This window comes from Anguilla anguilla, chromosome 9, assembly GCF_013347855.1.
Source record: "Anguilla anguilla isolate fAngAng1 chromosome 9, fAngAng1.pri, whole genome shotgun sequence".
NCBI lineage: Eukaryota > Metazoa > Chordata > Actinopteri > Anguilliformes > Anguillidae > Anguilla > Anguilla anguilla.
In genome coordinates, this window is record NC_049209.1 from 51,049,987 (window position 1) to 51,072,213 (window position 22,227).

The 22,227-nt window shown below is 49.1% G+C and overlaps 1 protein-coding gene across 7 annotated transcripts in view; it reads right to left on the reverse strand.

Moving 5' to 3' along the window:
* nbeaa (neurobeachin a) overlaps positions 1-22,227 on the reverse strand; it is a 164,596-nt gene that overhangs the window by 91,700 nt on the left and 50,669 nt on the right. For all 7 annotated transcript variants that reach the window (XM_035433942.1, XM_035433934.1, XM_035433939.1 and 4 more), the window contains exons 2-5: positions 9,424-9,655; positions 7,747-7,847; positions 7,202-7,297; positions 5,493-5,614 (exon numbers count right to left, since the gene is read on the reverse strand). In XM_035433942.1, the coding sequence (XP_035289833.1) occupies positions 5,493-5,614; positions 7,202-7,297; positions 7,747-7,847; positions 9,424-9,655 (551 nt within the window). The remainder of the gene's footprint in view (positions 1-5,492; positions 5,615-7,201; positions 7,298-7,746; positions 7,848-9,423; positions 9,656-22,227) is intronic.

Below are 22,227 nucleotides of genomic sequence, written 5' to 3' on the forward strand. Positions count from 1 at the left end.
TCAACGAGACCCGCAAGCAAAGCACGCCCAACTAGCCAAGAGTTTTAATAGTTTAATGGATACTCAGAAGCCGAGGGAATTTCCCATTTTTCCCCCCCTTATTAAAAACTCATATTCATATTTAACCCCTCAGGTTCTTCTTTCAACTGCCATAATTAGCAGACAAGCTCTCGGAGCCACGCGGACACAGTGATTGGACGAATGGGCAAGCACATACCTGCACTGTATTTACATTACAGCCATTCAGCAGACACTGTTATCCAGAGCGACTTACACAACATATTTACACGGCATTTACATTGCATCCATTTATACAGCTGGATATACGCTGAAGCAATGCAGGTTAAGTACCTTGCTCAAGGGTACAATGGCAGTGTCCTACCCGGGAATCGAACCTGCGACCTGCAGGCTACAAAACCAGCTCCTTACCCAGTATACTACACTATTACACTACACACTATACCACATTATACTGCAGCCCACAGCGTCTGCCGGCTTTTGAGGTTTCGATGTAGTCTGCAGCCGATTTGGATGCTTATGCGCTTTAATTAATCACATAGGTGTGGGAAACACACCGAAGAACAGACACCGCGGGCCTCCGGGACACACCCAGACACAGAGCACACAGGCTCGTAGCTCAGCGGAGCGAATGAAAAGCCTTTTCAGAGAGGAAGTAAAGCAGGAGAGAAACACGCCCGCGGGAGTCGTAGGTTTTTGGCAGAGCCCTCCGCCGCGGCCAGGCCGGACCGTGTGACTTACTCCCACAGTTCAGAGCGTCCCGGCGCCCGGACTCCCTTCCCCTCCGCCCAATATATAAAGGCGATAGACTTGTCCTGTAATTTGCGACAGGCAATAAAGCAGTGAATCATTTCTCCCTTACAGTAGGGTCCACCCCCCCCCCCCCACCGCCCCTCACTGGCTGCACATTTCCTCTCGGTTGCTATGGAGTCCTGGCACCTGGATCCTTCCTATTTCCCCGCCCACAGCCCCGGAGGACACGCCCCCTCATCCCACTTGGTGCGATTTTAACGTTCCTGTTTTCTTTGATTCCGAGCCTAACTGGCATCACCAGAAGTTTTAAAAAATGTGCTGCAAACAAAAAAATATATTCGCAACGAAAACTCACGAAGGATTTAGAAAAGGCTTTTACATCAGCAGTTTGCATTGAAAATTTGCTAGCTTACAGGTATGGTAACAACATTTAGGTTATTTGCTATCACTTTCCCCAAATAGCCAGGATTCAATCAAAATTTCACTCTCACAATGTGTTTGTTTACTTTTTCTTCTTCTCAAACATAGTTTTGCAACAAAAAAAACAACAAAAAGAAAACAATGTTAAAAATGGTTTGCTGGGGGGCCTCCAGTGGCGCAGCCCGTAGAGCACTTTCCACATGAGCCGCAACGTCGGTGGTTCGAGTCCGACCGCCGACATCTGTCGCATGCCCCACCCTCTCTCTCTTTTCGGGGAAAATGGACGTCACACCTCCTAAAAACAGGTCAGATTAGTGAAAGAGTAGGAGGGCGATAACCCAGAGCCAGTGGGCATGTAAGCACCCATCTCAGGCGCTGTTTGCTGAGTCAGCAAATTTCCATAAAGGAAGATGGAAGACGTAGTACAAGTGCCTGTGTTGTGTGAGGCGAGCTCTGTGTTGTCACTTTACACTGGAACCACCATTTTATTTATTTTTTTGTTTCCTATTTTTTTGGAGGAGAAAGAAAATGAAAAAGAAGTCTCGCCAAGACTGCCGCGGGGAGTATTATTACCCGCTCTGTTCACAACAGTTCATTTTTCATGGGAGTTGCCGATAACACTGTTCCCCTTCCAGGCCGCAGATCGCGTATCTTAAAAAATAGATTTGTCTTCCCACCGCAAAAAGAGATATCATATTTTGAAGGTGTACGGGCATCGATGGCTCCTATTCTGAAGGCTTTCCGCAAGTTGATATTGCTTGGTCGGCTGTAGGCAGTGATTTGGAAGATGGAAGTGTTTTCTCACTGCTTTGCCGAAACTATTTCTGGAATGACACTGGCATCACATCAGTAGTTTTTCAAAACTTGCCTTAATGCGCAACACAAGACAGAAAGACAGAAAGAAAGATAAAAAGACAGAAAAGAAAGACAAGTAGACAGACAGGCAAGCAAATAGACCACCACAGATACAGTCTAAACGGGTAGGAATTTAGATAAACATTAATTTATACAGTACTTATCCAGTGATGGCTTATGGCAAGCAGGTCATACGCACAGTTACAAAGGCTGGTGTGCAGCCGACCGCATCACCAGGCCTAATGCACAGTATTTAGCGTTTAACTCACGCAGCTAACCTATTAACGTGACTCATCAGCACTTTAATCATTAAGTGGTTAACGGAGCGGGTGCCCATGGCAACAGCACTATGAAGCTCTGTGATGGGCAGAGGTTGAGATCTCTCCACAGCTGCTCGGCACGATTAAAAATGTTTTGCCCTGCTCAAATATTTGCAGACAGCACTGTGTATATGTGTATTTATATATCACTCTTCCTCTCTATCTCTCTATCACTCCCTCCCTCCCTAGCTCTCTTTCCCTCAGTCTCTTTCTCACTCCTGATTCACATTCTCTCTCTTCCTCTCCCTCAACCTCTGTCCCCTTCTTTCTCTCTCGCTCTCCCTCCCTCTCTCTCCCTCTCTTCCTCTCCCTCAACCTCTGTCCCCTTCTTTCTCTCTCGCTCTCCCTCCCTCTCTCTTCCTCTCCCTCAACCTCTGTCCCCTTCTTTCTCTCTCGCTCTCCCTCCCTCCCTCTCTCTCCCTCTCTTCCTCTCCCTCAACCTCTGTCCCCTTCTTTCTCTCTCGCTCTCCCTCCCTCCCTCCCTCTCTCTCCCTCTCTTTATCTCCCTCACCCTCTCGTTCCCTCAACAATGCCAGCTGACGATAATTGGCAGGCTGCTAATACCTCGGCGCTAATTACCCACAAGCCCCCGCAAAAGAGCCGCTCCTGTTTACTCGACGGTTAATAACGGAAAAATATGGCGGCTCGTCAGGACCTCGGCGAGTCCCAGTGCGGCCTCTAGCCCGCGGAAGCTCGGTGTTTTAATCAGGGAACCCATCAGTGCACCTTCTTCGTTATGTAAAACAAACCCCCCAACCACCGTTCTCCCCTAACCAGCTTCGTCAGGAAAATGAACGAGACTGTTAAAATAAAAAGCTGCTCTGCATCATACACATTTTTGAGGAGCCAAAATGGACGACGGTAGAGGGGCTGAACCAACATAGGCAGAGGCTAAAAACAACAGGATTCAGTCCCAACCCATTTACACTTCCCAGTGGTCTCTGGAACAGAACATACAATATATCTCAATATACAATAATCATAGCATTTATTTTTCAAAAGCCCAGTTCAGACCAGAATTATAACCACAAAAGTAACGAGAATTAAGAGCCTGAAGATGTGACAATTATATTTTCATTGATTAGTTCTTGATGTAGGCTATGGACTAAGGCTGCACAACCCTGTTCCTGGAAATCTGCTGTCCTGTAAGTTTTCACTCCAACCCCAACCAAGCACTCCTCATTCAACAGCTAAAGATGTCATTGTGCTGCTAATTAGTAGCATGAAGGTGTGCCAAATTAGGGTTGGAGTGAAAACCTTCAGGACGGGACAGCTCCAGGAACAGGGTTGGGCAGCCCTAGTCTATAGGCTGTTTCCCTTTTAATATTGTTGTCTATTTTATGCCTAATGTTAAATGCTGAATTCTGAATCTACTTCCTGTTTTCAAGTTCATGCTCAGCTTCCTGTGCAAAACATAGTCCCCATTTGAGGCAATAAAATGTTTAATTCAATGAAGACCTTTTCATGGGAAAAAAAAATATTATTTGAATGTTACTAAATAAATACAACACGGTCCACAACAAAATGACAGTTAACAAATTAAATGTCTGTTTCCATAACAACAAGACATTTTTTTTAAAAAAAGGTCCAGGGGACTCAAGGGCAAGACCGCTCGCTAACAAGAAATATGGTCGCGGTATTTCAAGAACAACGACAGTTTACGATGTGTTCTGTACAACAAGCGCAACCCCTCCACTACTGACACAAATGAGCCGACAAGTCACACGCGTCGTTGTCCAGCCCCCACAGGCCTCAGCGGCGTAGCTAACAGCGTTGGCTAAGTGTCTGGGCACCAGACCGGCTGAACGTGCCGGTGGAGCACCCATTTTGTTTCCCGTAAGAGCGCGGGACGGCAGCTCAAATAAAGAGGGTTCAAGGAAATCGGCGAGCGCCTTGCAATGCCCGCCATTTTGATACGGCAGTGCTGACAGAATACTATTCCGGTTCCAATGGTTTTCTCTGTTAATTTAACCATTTAAGATGTAAGGGATCACAATTACGTGATTAGAATGTTCTTAAATGAACATTCCAATGCTGATGTCACAATCACTACTGGTAATATAAAGCAATGGAGTTCTGGAGCACTGACTCAGAACACTGAAACATTCCAAACAACCTATTCCTCAAAAGGTTAAGTGTCACAGTATGTGTGTAACAGGAGACTCAGAAACAACCAATAGGATAGTGAATAACTGTGAAAATGTGAAGATTTGAAAATCCAATTGTATGTGCCTCCACAGTGTTTCGTAAAAAGTGGTCACAGTTTTTAAAAAATAACTGTTAAATGATATTAAAAAAACAATGATTTGTACAAGACAAAAAACATCATATTATCAAAGAGTATCAAAGTATTAAACAGAGTACCAGTACAATAATGTACTCCCACGTTTCAAACAGGAAAAAACAAAAATCTGTAAAAAATAAATGAAACCATTTCCTGGCTGCAAATTCTTCAAAGCCCTTTCCTAGCAGCCACTTCACTCGCTGTAGTTCACTCACATCCTTGAACAAAACAATTTTTTTTCTTTTTTCTTTTTTGATTTTCACGTGGTCCCGAGACCCAGCACTCTGAATTATAAAAGGAGAGCTGATTAATCCAAAGGTCAGAATTAATGAGGCTCGGAGGCGGGGCACAGCTTGCTGCACTCTGTGTCCCATGCTGCCTTTCCTGGTTTTAACCCATGTGATCAGAATGTTCTGAACTGAGCACTCTAGTGCTGATGTCACAATCACTACTGGTGACTGAAAGCAACAACGTTCTAGAACACCGACTCAAAAACAACAAAAAAACATTACAAAAAACATAGTTTTCAAAAGGGTCAAAAGCCCCCCCCCCCCCCATTCCTTCCTGTTCCTCCCTCGTCTTTCTTGGCGAAACTGAGAGGAGATTGTCCCCATTGTTGGAGGATCAGGGCCGGTTCTCGGCACAGGAGATACCGGCGGCCGCTTAGGGCACCAATCCTTCTGGAAGGGGCACCAAACGGGTCCACAATCGCTAAATCCAGTACCCTTCCACACCCCCGCCCCTGGTGTGCAATCTCTGTGCCTAGAACCGGCCCTGATCCTCCAACAACAGGGATAATCTCCTCTCAGTTTGGTTATAGCCATGCCTGAGCACACACTCACCAGTACAGGTAGGGCTTGTCCTTGTCCACGTTGATGTTGTTGAGGGGGTCCATTCTGAACCAGGTGTTGAGGGTGAAGCCGTTCTGGTAAGGCCATTTGGCAATGGGAGGTAGGGCGATAGCCTGGGGACGATAAACAAACCTAACCTTAACCGCCAGCCAACTTAACCTCAATCCACTCAGAGGACATCCAGCATCTCTCAAAAGTGTTTCTACTTTTGGTGGCAATAAAGCAACTGTACCACAATAAACACACAGAGACTACTGTTTTACGTTGACAATGAAAATCGGTGGTTTAATTGGATAATTGGCACAGCATCCGTATATAAACACGCCTACTGCGCCGTCTCCCTGGCGATGCAGCGCTCATGCATTCCTGACGCTAACGCTAACGTTCTCTAATGGGAGTCGCTCTGGATAAGAGCACCTGTCACGTGCAATTAAAGTGGCTCAGCTGATGGCAGGACTGTATGTTACGTGCAGCGACTTCAGCTCAGCTGTAAAATGCTATGAAAACCAGATACACGCGGGCTTAAATTGTTCTTTTTTTTTTTTTTAACGGTCGCTGGTCTTGCGCGAGAAGGACTGTTGAGAGCCGTGCTGGCATAAACGTGTTCTTGCCTTCTAGGCTTCACTACATTTAAACTCCCGCGAGAGAGAGAGAGAGAGAGAGAGAGAGAGAGAGAGAGAGCGAGAGAGGGAGGGAGAGAGAGAGAGAGAGAGAGAGAGAGAGAGAGAGAGAGAGAGAGAGAGAGCCCCTCATTCTTCTCCATAAAGAGAGACTCTGTAACAGCTCTCTGTGAAAAGCCCCACACAAAATAAACTGAATTTAACTGAAAAGGAGAGAAAGATTAGGTAGAACAATGGTAAAAAAAAAAAAAACTAAACAATTTAATTAAAACCTGAGTCAAAACAGTGGCAGTCGAAAACAAGAAGATTCAACATCCGGTTCTGAAATTTCCCCCCAAGGCAGAGAAGTCCAGCTGAAGTCCAAATAGTTGTTTTTTGCCAATCATTCCAGGCCTGAGGGGGCATAAAATGAAAGAGCAAGTCCATCCTAGGCCACAGTCACGCCTCGTGGACTGGGAATACAAGCCAGCGTTGTGAGCGTGTGCGATAATTGCCAATGTTCCAACTCAACAGTCGAAGATAAATAAAGTGGTAGAGTCTGCACAGCAGGGCTTCGAAGACGAAAACAAATCGGTGCTGATCACGTCTCAGACGGAGAGGGCAAGTCAACCTTTTCATAAAGACGACGGTGATGGGTGTTGTATTTATCACCTGTAATGAGCCTTGTATCAGTGTGGTGTCTATAGCGTCTAGAGGTTTAAGGGTAACAGCGTCTGCATGCCTATAAATGATGTCTCTGTTTCTCTAAAAGAGATCGCCTGAATGGCTCTTTCTGCAATATACAGGAAGGGATGTTTTGCTTCTGTACAGATAGCACAATTATGACCTCAATTTCCTGGCGAGATTGTTAATATGAATTCTGAAGTTGAGTTTATCGTCTAACCAAATGCCAAGATATTCAATATGAGCATCATCTAAAGAGCAAGTTTGGAAACTGCTATCATAAATTACTTTCACTCTAGAAAACTGCATGCATTTTTTTACTCTGTTTTCGCAACAAGTTTAAGGACGCAGTATTAGCACAGCTGTCCTTCCTGGTTGGAGGCGATTGGTTTGAACGGGGGAGGGGGAGGGGCTTACCGCCGCACTGCGTCCTGGGAAGTTGAAGAAGGTGTCAGGGCCGTGCCTCTGCGGCATCTGATTCAGCACCGACAGCAGCTTAATGGCGTGCCTCGGCTACAGAGGAGGAGGAGGAGCGAGAGGAAGAGGGGGAAGAGGAGAAGGAAGAAAGAATGTGTGAGAAAGTGTACGAGAAGAGGGGGGGACGAGGAGAAAGATGAAGAGGATGGAAAGGAAGAAAGGTGAAGGAAGAGAGAAACGTGTGAATAATGGCCAGAGGCATCCCTTAGAAGGTAACTCAGACAGAAAGCCATCACTGCAACACCCTGCCCCTGCTTACACTGTGAATAAATGGCCTGTCAATCACAGCTCGCCGCCATGGCAACCCCAGAGAGAACTCCCTCGCCCCCAATCTCAGGAGGGCTTCCAGGAGGGGAGATTATAGCCTGGGGTCGGTCAGGGGCTCCCCCAAGAGCCTGCAGCATTGGCTGGAGCTGTCAGCTGAGCGTCCCGCCCCTGACCCCTCCCTCCGGCCCTGGCCCCGCCCCCCAGCCCCGCCCACTCACCCAGACTCCATTCTCTCCGCGCAGCATGCTGAAGAGCAGTTTCAGCTCCTTCACTGTGATGCTGTAGCTGGCCATCACCCCCAGCATGTCTACCAGCAGGTCTGAGAGAGAGAGGGAGGGAAGGTAGAGAGCAAGGGGGGGGGGAGGGGAGGGAGGGGAGGGGGGGGAGAGAAAGCGGGGGGGGTGGGGAGGGAGGGGAGAAAGAGAGAAAGGAGGGAGAGGGAGGGGGGGGGCAGGAAGGAGAGGGGGCAGAGAAGGAGATCGTAGGTTGAGGGAGAGGAAGAGAGAGGGAGAAAGAGAGACAGAAGAGGGAGTGAGAGAGAGAGGGAGAGGGAGAGAGAGAGGAAAAGCTCACATTAAACTGTCTCTATGGACACTGCAAAATTGAATTTGATGCTCCGTAAGTCAATGAAAGCCCTCGAGTTATGCAAGCAAAACATGGCCCTTCCACACGTGGGAGCACATGAACACTGCAGGTCCCTCCCCCTGAGTGCTCTCACATACACCACACATGAGAAGAGTGCTCATGAAAGAGATTTTCCCCCTATTAGTCAGGAGATACTCATTTTCCAGAGGGCCTCAAAGGTCTGAAAATCAGCACTTCCTGTCTTCTTCAAGAACGTCCTGTGCCCTTTGACATATAATAGCAGAAGCGAATGTTCGGCGAATACCCGGCTGACACAAAACGTTCTCGCGATGTTGCGGCCATGTTGTGGCAACGTCATAACACTGACGAAACATTCCGGTAACGTTGCGAGAACATTTTGCGTTAAGCGGCCCCAAAGATATTCAGGGTCATACAATAAGAAGTTCCTGGCTAATGAGGAAGGTCGCCACCATCTCCACCATTAAAAGGCATCTTTTTTTTTTTTTTTTAGAGGAAATGACATCACTCGGGGTGCGAGGAGAGGCGGAGGTCAGGTGAAGGTGTGTTTCATAGTGCATGCGGCCACTCAAAATTCAACCCACGCCGAATGCACTGCGCACCAAATGGAAAATCCTGGCCCCCGTATTTATTGCCAATTAAATTATGCATATTGGATTTTCCAACATCATATATAAAATATGCTTGAGGGGGGTTGGGGGGGAGAGAGGAAATTTCTCCATTAAGGTCCCACATTTTCCTGTTCGTGGACTCCGATCACAGAAACTCATTTGCTGCAGATCACGCACGGAGCGCTTTCTCAGACCGTCCTCTTCCCAAATCCCGGATGGCGAGGGGATTTTTTTTTGGCGAAAGTCGGAAACGCAGACCCTCCGAGACACGCTGCATATGCCCACGTGTGCGTGTGAGCGAGCGCACGCGTGTGCGTTCCCCATTTTTAAAGGGAAGAAAGAGCGCGATGTCGCTTTAAAGCGATGTGACTCGGGTTCGCGATGAACATCACGGCGGTTAACGAGATTTGGAAAACGTCTTCCAACCTTTCCGCTCCTGCACAGGAGTCCCCCGTGAGTCTGAGATCGAGTTAATACACATCAAAGATGCAGACGGCCGTGTCCATGGCGACAGCTTAATAACCGTGTTCATTTAAAAAAATAAAACATTTACTTGATTTGTTCAAGGAAATGGATGACACGTCTCTTTAAAAACTTGAAATCAGACTTTTTGGATGTTAGAAAACTGTGTGTCCCTTTCGCTCGCGACCACGCGGCCCCGATCCCCCCCCCCCCCCTCACCTGCGATCATGTCGTCGACGGCGGCCATCTTGAGCAGCACCTGCTGGATGAGGCCCACCTCGGTGCTGGTCTGCAGGTTGCGCACGCTCTTGCGCAGGATGGCGGTGAACATGCTCCAGATCTCCGCCTGGCACGTCACGTCGCAGTGCTCCAGCAGCTCCACCATGCAGCCGATGCTCTCCGCGTCCTGGATGATGAAGTTCATCTCCAGGTCGAACTCGCCGCCCACCAGCTGCAGGGGGGGGGGGGGGGGGGGGAGGAGGGAGGGAAGGAGAGAAAGAAGAGAGAAAAATAATTAGTTGCATGACCTGCCAGGGTCAGCTTGTGCGAGAAAGTTTGGCTGAGCCCCAGCGAATGCAGCGGGAACCTAACGGCAAATAAACATTAAATATCTCCATAGTAATAACATCTGAAAAAAAAAAAAAAAAAAACACGATTGTTCTTCCTCCTCCGCAGGACGGGAAGGAGACCGTGTCATTAAGGCGGTGCATAAACACCGCAAAGCAACGGTTTTATTCTGCAGCTCGACAGGCGTGAAATCTGCCCTCCAGACCGTCGTCTGCCCGAAGGGAGGAGACTGGCTACAGCCAGAGGAGCAGGGCTAGGCTAACGGGCCAAGGCTAGCCGTTATTATGGTCACAAATATATATATATATATATATATTCTACCCTCTCGTTGTGTGTGTGTGCACCAGAGACAGACAGAATGTGCATATGTTTGTGTTCATTACTTTAAGCCCTTTTCAGGAGACTGGCTACAGCCAGTGGAGCAGGACTAGGCTAACGGGCCAAGGCTAGCCGAGACTCTGTGGTTATGGTCACAAATATATATATATATATATATATATTCTACCCGCTTGTTGTGTGTGTGTGCGCACCAGAGACAGACAGAATGTGCATATGTTTGTGTTCACTACTTTAAGCCCTTCTCAGGAGACTGGCTACAGCCAGTGGAGCAGGACTAGGCTAACAGCGGGACAAAAAAAACATAGATCAGATTAATTGTCAGTTGAACGTTGCTCGACTGGACAGTTTACATTCATGTCTGGTACCGGCGAAGTCCAGAACCGGATTAACTCCCGATACGAGGCTGGGTGGGTAGATCCAGGAAGCCCCCGTCCACGTCTGATTTTGTCAGTTTACTCCCCAGTCATCGTATGCAAGGAGCGTCTGATTTTCCAGGGAATCGAATGAATGTGCCACATGAAGACGCGGGTAAACACGGCGTTAGCGCCAAGCTCAGCTCAGCTCGTTCGACGGCACCGCGCAGAGTAACCGAGGCACAGACGAGCTCCGCGGAAAAGCCCAGGCCCCGAAATAAAGCGAGCGATCGCTCAGCGCTCCCCCGTCAGCACTAACGCCGCGAGCGCTTTCGGGTTATCGAGGCGCGCCTCTTAACGACCCACTTCATTTGCAGACGCGGGGGCACCCCCCCCCCCCGGAAAAAAAAAAATGAATCGAGGAGGAGCCGGATTTGCATGAATGTTCCATTTGGAAAATGGCGGCGGGCGAGCGAGCGGCGAACGGCGCAGATGATCGGGGCGCTCGAGGCCACGGTGTCGCCCAAAAAACGAAACACGAGGAGACGAACGCCGTTACTCACAAGTTCAACATTCGCATAAGGGCCCCCTCCCTCCCCCTCTCTCTGCGTAGCCAAAAGTTAATACATTATCTAATTTGTAGCTCATTACAAATCTTCAGGGCCTCTGTTTAAAAAATGTGTTCCAGCGAGAGCTCTCTCTCTCTCTCTCCCCGCGCGATCTTTGGGCCTTTACGGTAGCGATGCCAGAGTGTTAGCCGCAAGGCCCAAAAGCGGCGCTCCGACACCAACAAGTTTGGCAGTTGAAAGAGAGAGAGAGCGAGGCTAAACTCGCGGAGCCTGATTGATTTTTTCGGCATTCGTTCGCCATTAGCCGAAATTAGGCCTAAACGCTGGGAGCCATCGATTCGGACGAATCCGACGTCTCGTTATTGACTTCTTTAACTTTACTCCGGGAGTTCCAATTAGGATGAGGGAGGTCGCCACACCGTTTGCATAATGCATGAACCTCGGTTTCCCTTCTATATTAATTATTTTTTCTTTGTTTTTTTTTTGTTTTGTTGCACTTAGCGATTTTGGACATTTCTTGATTCTCTCTTTCTACGCCCTACTTCCAGATTTGGCTCATTTCAAACCGAGACACGTCCCACGGCTGCTATGTCCTCCACCGTTTCTGAAGGACCTTGGGAGCACGCAGAGTCAATGAAACAGGCAGCCAGAGAACCACTGCCTGTCACCCGGCAACCTGCCACGGGTAGCAAGAGCACTGCTGACAACAACGACAACAACGACAATTTCCACAAGAACAACAACGACAATTTCAACAAGAGCAACAACAAGAACAAGACGACAATGACAATGACAACAAATGCAACAACAATTACAAGTACAACGTCAATGACGACAACACGACGATGACGACAACAATTGCAACAACGGTGACAATGACAACACCCACACAACAACAACAATTACAACAAGAGCAACAATGACAATACATTGACAACAACAACAACAACAACAACAACAACAATTACAGCAACAACTACGACAACAATTATAACAGCAGTGTGTTGACTTTCTCAGTGGCACACCAAAGAGCAAGAATAATTGGGAGGGGGGGGGGGTTACTGAAGAGATGCCAGCCCCTGACAGATAGGGTAACAGGCGGATTACACAGCCAATTAACTTTTAGGGGGAGTGATTAGGGGGTAACAGATGGGGCGAGCCATGCAAACACTTGGGCTTTAACCCCAGGGATTTAGGACCCCGCTACGCTTTCAACGAGAGCCACAAACTCTTTAATGACTAGCAGGAGTCACAGCTTTGACTGAAAATCTTCTCCTGAAAGACAGCCCTCCAACGGAGCAGCGATTCCACCGGACCTGGGTCAGGGTATCTGAAATGCTTCGAAAAGCTTTGTGAAGATCAGTGAAGATCTTTCGGAGAGCACCCCCATCCTCTTTCAATGTATGCCAAAGCAGTTTGTGTTGTATTATATTTCGTGAAATTTGTAAGATTGCAACCTTTTTATAATAATTTAAGCATGGAAGTACTGTAAAATAAATACTTTTTTTCAGCAATGGCAAGCGAACAGCCTGCCAAGCGATCAAAACCCACTCTTATTTCTTCCCAAAACTGCATGGGAGAATTCTGCTGTTTTTTTGGGTATTTTTTTAGTACAGCAAATAAAAAGGGTAGCTTGTGAACTATCGATCTCTGAGAGTAAGAGAAAAAAAAACATTTTCTTGTGCAAGCTTTACTTTTTCCCCATCTATTGCCGGAGGGGTCACGGTGTTCTAATGGAATACGGACAGGGTTCCGGAACCGGACAAGAACACGCTTCTTCTCTCCAGTCAACCGATTGGTCACGAGGCAATCTGGCCGTGACACAAGCAGAGGAGCTGGTGATTGTTCGAGCCGCCCGACCGCAGCAAGGTTCATTACAGTCTGCACGGCTAGAACAGGCCAGCAGCACAGCCAGGAAAGGCCTTTCTCTGGTCTCTGTGAGGGAAAAAATAACAAAACGTGTGTGTGTGTGTGTGTGTGTGTGTGAGTGGGTGTGCGTGAGTGTATGAGTGTGTGTGTTTGTGTGGGTGTGCGTGAGTGTATGAGTGCGGGTGTTTGTGTGGGTGTGCGTGAGTGTATGAGTGTGTGTGTGTGTGTGCGTGGGTGTGCGTGAGTGTATGAGTGTGTGTGTTTGTGTGGGTGTGCGTGAGTGTATGAGTGCGGGTGTTTGTGTGGGTGTGCGTGAGTGTATGAGTGCGGGTGTGTGTGTGCGTGTGCCTCTGTGTGTGTGTGTGTGTGCGTGAGTGGGTGTGCGTGAGTGTATGAGTGTGTGTGTTTGTGTGGGTGTGCGTGAGTGTATGAGTGCGGGTGTGTGTGTGCGTGTGCCTCTGTGTGTGGATGTACGTGTGCGTGAGTGCATGAGTGTGTGTGTGTTTGTGACTGTGTGTACGTGAGTGTGATTGTGTGTGCATGAGTGTGTGTGTGTGTCAGTGCGCGTACAAGTGGAAATGTGAGTGTGTGTGTGCGCACATGCAAGTGATCATGTGTGTGTGTGTGTGTGTGTGTGTGTTTATGTGTGTGTGTATGTATGTAAACAAAAAAAAAAGGATTGCAGTCTTATTTGTGCCTTTGGGGTTTAAATCAGAAGTGCACAGCTACTGAACATTTTTTAATTAAGATGAGGCTAAAAGATTCAAATGTTTCAGCATATTGCTTGCACAAGTGCAATACTGTTACATACTGAAATAAGACCACAATCCATTTCTATTTTTTATGCATTATGCACGGCATAATACTTCATATAATAATTACATTTTATATAACTTCACGCTTAATCTACAGTACAGAGCCTTCTTCATTGCATATCAGCCTCAAAGCATTTCACAGAGGCAGTGACCTAAATTACATTCCAGTCACACGTATAACCCATGGAATATAATGCTCTCAGAATTCCATCCCATAAGAAAGTGTCCCGTAGCGGCCAGCTATGAAGAGTACTCAAAAAAATAAAAAAATAAAATAAATAAATAAAAAATAAAAATCCCTTTGACTTTCTCTCTCCGGAGAGAATCGAGTTATCGACCGCGGCGGAACCTTCCGGTCGCTGCCCGTTCTTTGACCCGGTCGTTCGTACGCACGGACTCTGAAGCCCGCGACGACCGGCCAATCAGCAGGGCCCGGTGCCGGTTCACCTGCGGGGGCCCGTAAACGGTGCGGTGGTGGTTTGCCGATCTTTATTCGGTTAAAGGTGATTATGGGCAGGACCGACCTCTGGGGCTCACATCGATGACATCAGCTGACACACACACGTCTGCACACGCACGCACGCACGCGCGCACACACACACACACATCTACACACACACACACACACGCACACATACACACACACACGCACACATACACACACACACACACAGACACACACACGCATACAAATACACACACACACACACACACACACACACACACACACACGCATACACATACGCACACACACACACACACATACACACACACACACACAGACACACACACGCATACACACACACACACAAACAGGCCTGGCCACTCAGGGAATTGCTTTCGATTGACGCGATTGATCCAGATGGAATGTAAACGATGGGGGAGGAATATATTTGTTTAATTTACCTGGGAATACGAGCGCATTCCGGAATCTTAAGACATCTCATTCAGAACTGTGAGTCACACACACACACACACACACACACACACACACAAACAGACACAGACACACAGACACGCACACACACACACACGCACACACACGCACGCACACACAGCACACACACACACGCACACACGCACACACACACACAGAACAGAGCTCCGATGCCGTCACTGCCACCTGAACAGATTTCACATCGTTATTCACACATAAAGCCGCAGAGCTGCTATAACAGCGAATCGATTTACATTTATGATTTCCCTGAATGATATCGCCTCACACTTTGATTTCCCTTGTTTTGTTCGCGTCGGAAAAAATTGTTTTTTTCAGGCCATGAAAATATACGATGCATTGAACATAAACTCAAAGCACTTGAATCCAAAGTCATTTTCTATTAAAAGTTACACAAAGCGATACATATACATATTTGTGAAGAGGGACTTCAATCGGCATCTGTTTTTGTTATCACTTGAGCATCAACGTGGTGGGCGTCCTTGAACACGAACAAAGCAAATACAGAGCTTTGCATTATGGGATTCTTTCATCTATTCTGCAAAATGCTCAATGTTCAATAACTCTGAGTACATTCAATCTATTTTGGACTATTTTGTGCAAACCAGAGTTCCTCCCACATGGAAGTAGAAGACTCTAAATTGCCCCTAGGTATGAGCGTGTGAGTGAATGGTGTGTGCGCCCTGCGATAGCAGCCTGTCCAGGATGTATTCCTGCCTCTCGCCCAATGCATACTGGGATAGGCTCCAGCACCCCCCGCAACCCTGACCAGGATAAGCGGGTATAGATAATGGATGGATAATATCATATTTTGAATCTATTATGTAGCAGAAGATCATAAAAGAACATTTTCATGTCAGATCGAAATGGAGATTTTGCGAGTGGACCGTGGAGGGCAACAACTGACCACAGACTGAGATCGCGGGCGGGGTGGGGTGCGGGGGGGGGTGGGGGGGGGGTTGTGTCGCACTAGCGTACAGGACAGCGAGCCACAGTCCCTTCAAAAATACAATACGGCACCAGCCGCCAATGCGCCGCAACAAACACATCTTCTATTTGCAAGTCGTGCAGTATTCCCGGAAAGCATTTCCTCCGTCCTCAGTAAAGAGAGACACGCGTAAAGTCTCACTGAAGGATGCGCCGTTAGAAGAGTACAGCGTGCACCCCGTCCCTCCCGGGTTTCACGAGAGGTGTCGGGTGAGGCGGGGCGAGAGGACTGACCTCGTAAAAACAAAAATGCGCGCTCGGCTTCTGACATCGCTCGAACCTGGAACGTCCGCCGCTGGGCCCGATCGCGTAGTCTCACGCCGCCAGGCAACGGTTGTCACGGCAATAGCAGTCCCTCCGGAGAGTTCGCCGATTTAATTTGACCTTTTTTTTTTTTTTTTTTTGGGCGGCGGTGCTGCTTATTTCTGATTTTCGGAACTGCGTGTTCCCGTGGCGACACAGCGGCCCCCTCGTCCGCATCGCAGAGTTTTTACAACGGCCGGTAACCGGGCGGGCGTGAAGCGCCCCGAGCGTCCGGCGAGCACCTCGGACGCCTTTTTGCCGCCGTGTTCCGCGCCGGGCGCGGCTGCTGGACCCTGCTCTCCGGATCGCACGGCGGAAAACCGCCATCGCCGTGCCAACGAACCGACGCCAAAGCGGAAACGGGGGAGGAGGCAAAGTGTGAGGTCAGGGTTAGAGACAGCTGCCGAAGCTCAGCCGGTGTGTGTGTGTGTGTGTGTGTGTGTGTGTGTGTGCACGTGAGTATGTGTGTGTGCGTGTGTCTGCGTGACTGAGAGAGACGTGTGTAATGTGTGAGTGATGTGTGTGTGAAATGTGTGATGTGTGTGTGAGTGTGTGATGTGTGTATGTGTGTCTCTGAGTGCATGTGTGAGATGTGTGATGTGTGATGTGTGAGGTGTGTGATGTGTGTATGTGTGTCTCTGAGTGTGTGTGTGAGATGTGTGAGGTGTGTGTGTGAGATGTGTGATGTGTGTGTGTGAGGTGTGTGATGCGTGTGCCTGTGTGTGCGCAGGGGGTTGTAAAGTAGTCCTGTGCGCTCGCTGGCTGTTCCCCAGTGTGACCGCAGGACAGGAACACAACAATAGCTTTACTGAACAATGGGGTTTTCAGGCCGACCCCCCCTCCCCCAATTCTCCCCACTCCCCCCCCCCATTATTCCCACCGCTCTGCAGCCCCAGCTCTAGCCCGTCCCCCCGGTGACGTGTGCATCCAGAGGGGGCGTAATTTCAGACTGCTACCCCCGGGGGGTAATTTGCACCCATTGTGCCAGGGAGAGGCGCTACCAGGACCCCGGGACTCAGATTAGCCACTTAAGGTACTTTTTTTTTTTCTTTAACGAGCCGCTCGGAACTGGAGAAGACGGAGAAAAACCGCACGGACATTTCGGTTTTCACGGAAACCCCTTCCGTCACGCGAACAAACACCAGTTTTTACACAATCGTTTAAAATAAAGTCCAATCCGGCAACTCATCACAGTCTTTGCTGAACATGCAGTCTTAAAGATAAGCCTGTGCCTCGTTAAAATTCCTAAATTTCGGACACCCTCACGCCCCCGTAACTTCCCCCATCACCACATGGGCACAGCATACTCAAATCTGGCAATGCTTTGTGATCACGGTTTGCAACCAAAAAAATCACTTGCCGTAATGGCTTGATGAAGCAAGCCTGCATACACACACACACACACACACACACACACACACAGAGGACCGAACCCACATAGAGGGCCAGATGGCCTGGATCTGTCCCCTGCCATAGCTGGGTACACACAGAGGGGGCCGGTGGGCCAGATAAAAAAAATCTCATCATGGCCGACATAAAACTAATTCGCTCTGTTTGTCTCCGCGCCGTTTCGACGGCAGGTCACCCCAAACGGGAGCGGGCGAAAAAGGGGACTGCTTGGTGTGACCCGGGCGGGTGGAAGGGAGTTCTAGAAATACGTTCTATAAATACAAGCAGCTTCAAAAGCCAAATGGAATTAAGAACATGAGAATGTTCTAACAGCAGGACGGGCCACCGTGGCCCCCATCTGGGTAACCATAGAGACTGCGTCAGCGACAGTACAATACTAATAATATTTACACAGTAAAGGTGTGTAACTACTCAAGGGAGGACGAGCTAATCAGAGTTAATGTGCGAACGCTGGTGAGCTGAGCACGTCGGTCACAAATGTGCAGGCTAAGCTCTGTACTTCATGCCAGTGGCGCTACATTGGTGGAGAGCGCGGCGACCATTTCCTGCAGAAATATTCCATTCACAAGAGCAGCAAGAAGCTGCCTCTGTTTTCCGTCAACCAATGAGCAAGTACCGCTTCATCGTTCAGGGGTTCTGAGCCAACATCATTAATCACTGAGTTCTGAAACTCGTGACAGTGCCTGGAGCCGGACGAAAACTTTTGGTGGGATGAAAACAAAATTAATGAGATAAAAAGGTTTATTCACAACCGATGCCGATGATGGATGTTTTTATCACTGATGCTTCAAAAAAGCATCCCCCTCTTTCAACACCAAACTGACCTCTACATATACACAGTAGGGCCTGAGGCCGGTCCAACTCCCCCCACTGCCCCCCCCCTCTGAAGCTTCAGCTGTCCCCTGCAGCTCCGGAGGTCCCTACGCACCTGTCTCTCTCGCTGCGACAGGAAGCAGCCGCTAACCTCGCCAGCAGCAGACGACCCATCGTGCTCGCCGTCTCCCTCCATTTCGCACGCGGGCGCAGATGCGGGGCCGACCGATTAGCTTTTTATTAACACAAGCTGTGTCCTGTTCTCCCCCCGCCACCACCACCCCGCCTGCCATCTGCTGCGCTGGTGCCTCCGAGCCCCCTGGGAAATGTAGTTCCCGGGGACCGGGAGACTACAACCCCTCCCCCCCCCCCCCCTCCACACAACCACAAACTCAGCCAGTTAGAACACAGATACACACTGGAGCTGAAGGTGATAATCGCTCATCTCAATATCCACACTTTTTTTTTTTTCACGCTACAGTCCTTTTATCTCTGAATCTGTCCCACTCAGATAAGATCCAGGGAGGCTGGGCTGGGAGCCAATATAAACTTCTGTGGTGGACGGGGGCCATTTTATGGTCTCCCAGCTTGTAAGCTTGTAAGCACACTGCCGCGGCTTCTCTGAAACAGCTAAATGAAAGAAATGACAGTAACAGAAATACAAATCCTTAAAAAACAGCCGACCGCCCCCCCCCACAGGGGCTCACTTCGCAAACTAAGCTGCAGACCTTGCCCCGCCAACAGCTTTTACCAGAGGGTGTTTACGCAAATCTGCTGAAAAACCAACAAGATTAAGGTGTTACGATCCACCACTAAATAAAGAAATAAATGCGTGGAGAGACGGCGATGTGGCTTCAGTTTCTCTCCACATTTTCCTGCCATAAATAACGGCTAATGCTAGCGTCACCACAGCCCGCCATCTCCAGCACCTCCGGCGGGAGTTCAGCCGCGCGAATTCCGGCTCGTTCCGAACACGACGTTCCGTACGCGTCGCGCGCCGCTCAAACGAAACGCGGGGCACGCGCCCCACGCTCCCCGCGAAATCCCGCCCAGCCGCGATGATCTGAATGGCGCTAATTGAAAACCGCCAACGGTCTCCATTGAGGATCCGCGCCGCGAACTCGACGCCATTTACTCCAGTAATGATGGTGCTCCACGGGAAGGAACACAAAGGGGCTGGTAATTGGGTGAAGGGCTCTCGGAAACGCCGTGTAATTTTACCGGAGAATTGCCCCCCCCCCCCCCCCCCCCCCCCCCCCGCAGCCGACGGCGGCGCGATCTCAGCGCCAGAAATATCCGCGCCGCTCCCGTCGAGCTCGCTTTGCATTCTGGGTACGCGTTTACACGCAGGAGAGCAGACCGCTGTTACAGACTTCCAATGTGCAAAACACCAAAAATAATTTAATTAACAAGAAACATCAACGCACATATGCAACAGTAATTGCTGCTGGTAGTTGATTGATATGATCCAACAAAATGCTCTTAACATTTAAAAAAAAGCACAAGATTAATTAATAGGCTATTCATCAATTTACATCCCTTGTTCGTCGGGGGAAACAAGATAAGTTCTAACTCTGGTGGGCATCGCAGCGAAGGACAGGCATTCATTTTCTCGGGGGAAATGACACGACGTGTACTGTAAACATCAGAAAAGCGACCGTACCGAAATACGCCGCGCGCGTGATTAAACAGCGAAGACGTCGAGGCCGCCGCAGCCGCGCTGTTTTTAACGTGCGCGGGCGAAAGGGTCAGCGGAAGAGTAACGAGTTTCGCGACGGGATTCCAAACCGCGCGACCCGGCCCGTACGGGACGTGGACGGCGTTTAATTAAAGAAGCGGAACGCGACGTTGATCGATGCCCCGATCCGCGATGAGGCAGAATTAAAAGTGATTTTTTTTCGAAAAGGGAAACCGATCAACTGCCATATATGCCTGCTGACAGCGGGGGGGCGCGGGGAGGGGGGGAGGTTACGGAGTTTAATTAAAAACCACACAATCCTCTTCGCGCTGTTCATTTAGATGACGACGGCTAGATTTTCTTTTCTTTTTTTTCTTTTTTTAAATTGAAGGCAACTTCAGATAATCATCCTATAGGAGACGTGAGAGAAATATCGCTACATGCGACAGACGGTTATCCTCCTTCACGATGAAGAACCGAGACGCAGCTCGGCCTTCAGAACGAACGCAGGTTGGACAAGGCGGCCATTTTGTAGCAGGCCAGCTTGAAAGGAGAGTGAGACTCCACCAGCCTCGTAATGGGTTGAGATACGACGAGCTGTCAATCAATCACGTGTCTGAACCAACTGAGAGGACATAACGGCAAACCACACCCATTGGTTCAAATCCACTGTTTACTCATACAGTATATGGTTGAGCAACCATAATTCCCCCCCAATCCCTGCCGGTCTGCTCTGTGATTGGTGGACAGCGGGGCCAATCAGCGATGCGTGTAGTTCAAATTTGTTTATTAGGATAAACCCCTTGAGATGAACCATCTGGTAAGTATATCACAATCACCACATAACAACGGAGGCGTGACAAAATAAAATAAAAAAATAGAAATACAATTATCAATACGACAACGTACAGACAGTGTAGTCCAGCCAGTCTGATCACAGACAGACCCACTCACTTCAAAGAGTGCCTCACTGTAATAACTTAAAAGCCACTATTTATAGCTAACCAGGTTCGCTAGACCAGAGAGACGTCACTTGCAGCATCTGCAGCAGCCAATCAACACATCCGTCTTCTTCCGAACGAGCTGGAGCGCGCTGAGCCCAAGGGAGCGACGGCTGTGTCGCGCTGTGGGATTTGAACCCACGAACCCCTCAAGTCATACAACTTGCATGGTGGCGTCTTTCTGTCAGAAATCAGCAGCCTATTCATTTAGAAGCAGAGTGTCAGCTGCACAGCGGGAGCCCAATCAGGACAGAGTGTGTTTAGGAGCCCCGCCTCCTCTCCAGAGTCACACCGAGCCACTGAAGCTGGGCCAATCAGAACAGTTTGTTTAGAAGCCCCGCCTCCCCTCCAGAGTCACACCAAGCCACTGAAGGGGGGCCAATCAGAACAGAGTGTGTTAGAAGCCCCGCCTCCCCACGTGGGTCACATTGAGCCACTGAAGATAGGCCAATAAGAACAGACCATGTTAAAAGCCCCGCCTCCCCGTCTGAGTCACACTGAGCCACTAAAAGTGGGCCAATCTCCTCCTTCCTGTCTTTTACTGGCCACAGGAAGTGAAAACGGTACATTGCAGGTTATTACTGTTACTCAGAGCAGTGGGACCAGCCTCCCACCCCTCTCTCACTCGCTCTCTCTTTCTCTCTAGCTCTCCATCTCTCTCTGCCTGTTTCTCTCTGTCAACGTCTCCTTCTCTGTACCCCTCTCTCTCCTTCTGTCTTTCTCTCTCTCTCTCTCCCCAACCCCCTCTCTCTCTTTCTTTCCGTTCCAATCTTTCTCCCTCTCCCTCCCTCCCTCCCTGCCATATGATGAACCCTCCCTCTCCCCCTTTCTCTCCCCCCCCCCACCCCCCCAGAGGTGCAGCCAATTCCCGGCTCTGACAATAGCGGAAAGGTGCTGCTGTTCTCCGGCGAGCCCTGCAATTAGAGTGGAGCGCGTGCGGCGCTCTGAGCGCTAGCTCTGCCTGTGCCAGCAGCCCAACCTCCACACGCTGCAATTTGCCCGTTTCCTTTTAGCTGGGGAACAATTACACAGAACGTTTTTCGTATTTTTTTTTGTTAAATGGGAGATGGGCGTCGCCGTCGCCCGATTTGCAACATAATTAGGCGTGCGTGGGAGTTCAGAGAAAGGGGGGAGTTGTCGGAGGTGCGGAGCCTTCCTCCTCCTCCTCCTCCTTGCGGCCTCTCCGCGCGATGCGTGCTCATCGAACCGCCGTTCGGCTCGTACCAAACACCAGGGGGTTCTTTCAAGCCTCAGTGAAGGAGAAGGTCACGAGAGTCTGACATAGCACACGATAAACCGCTCACAGAACAGAAAAAAAGGAAAAACCAAAGCCCTATTTGTATCGGGGGGGGTCTACATTACGC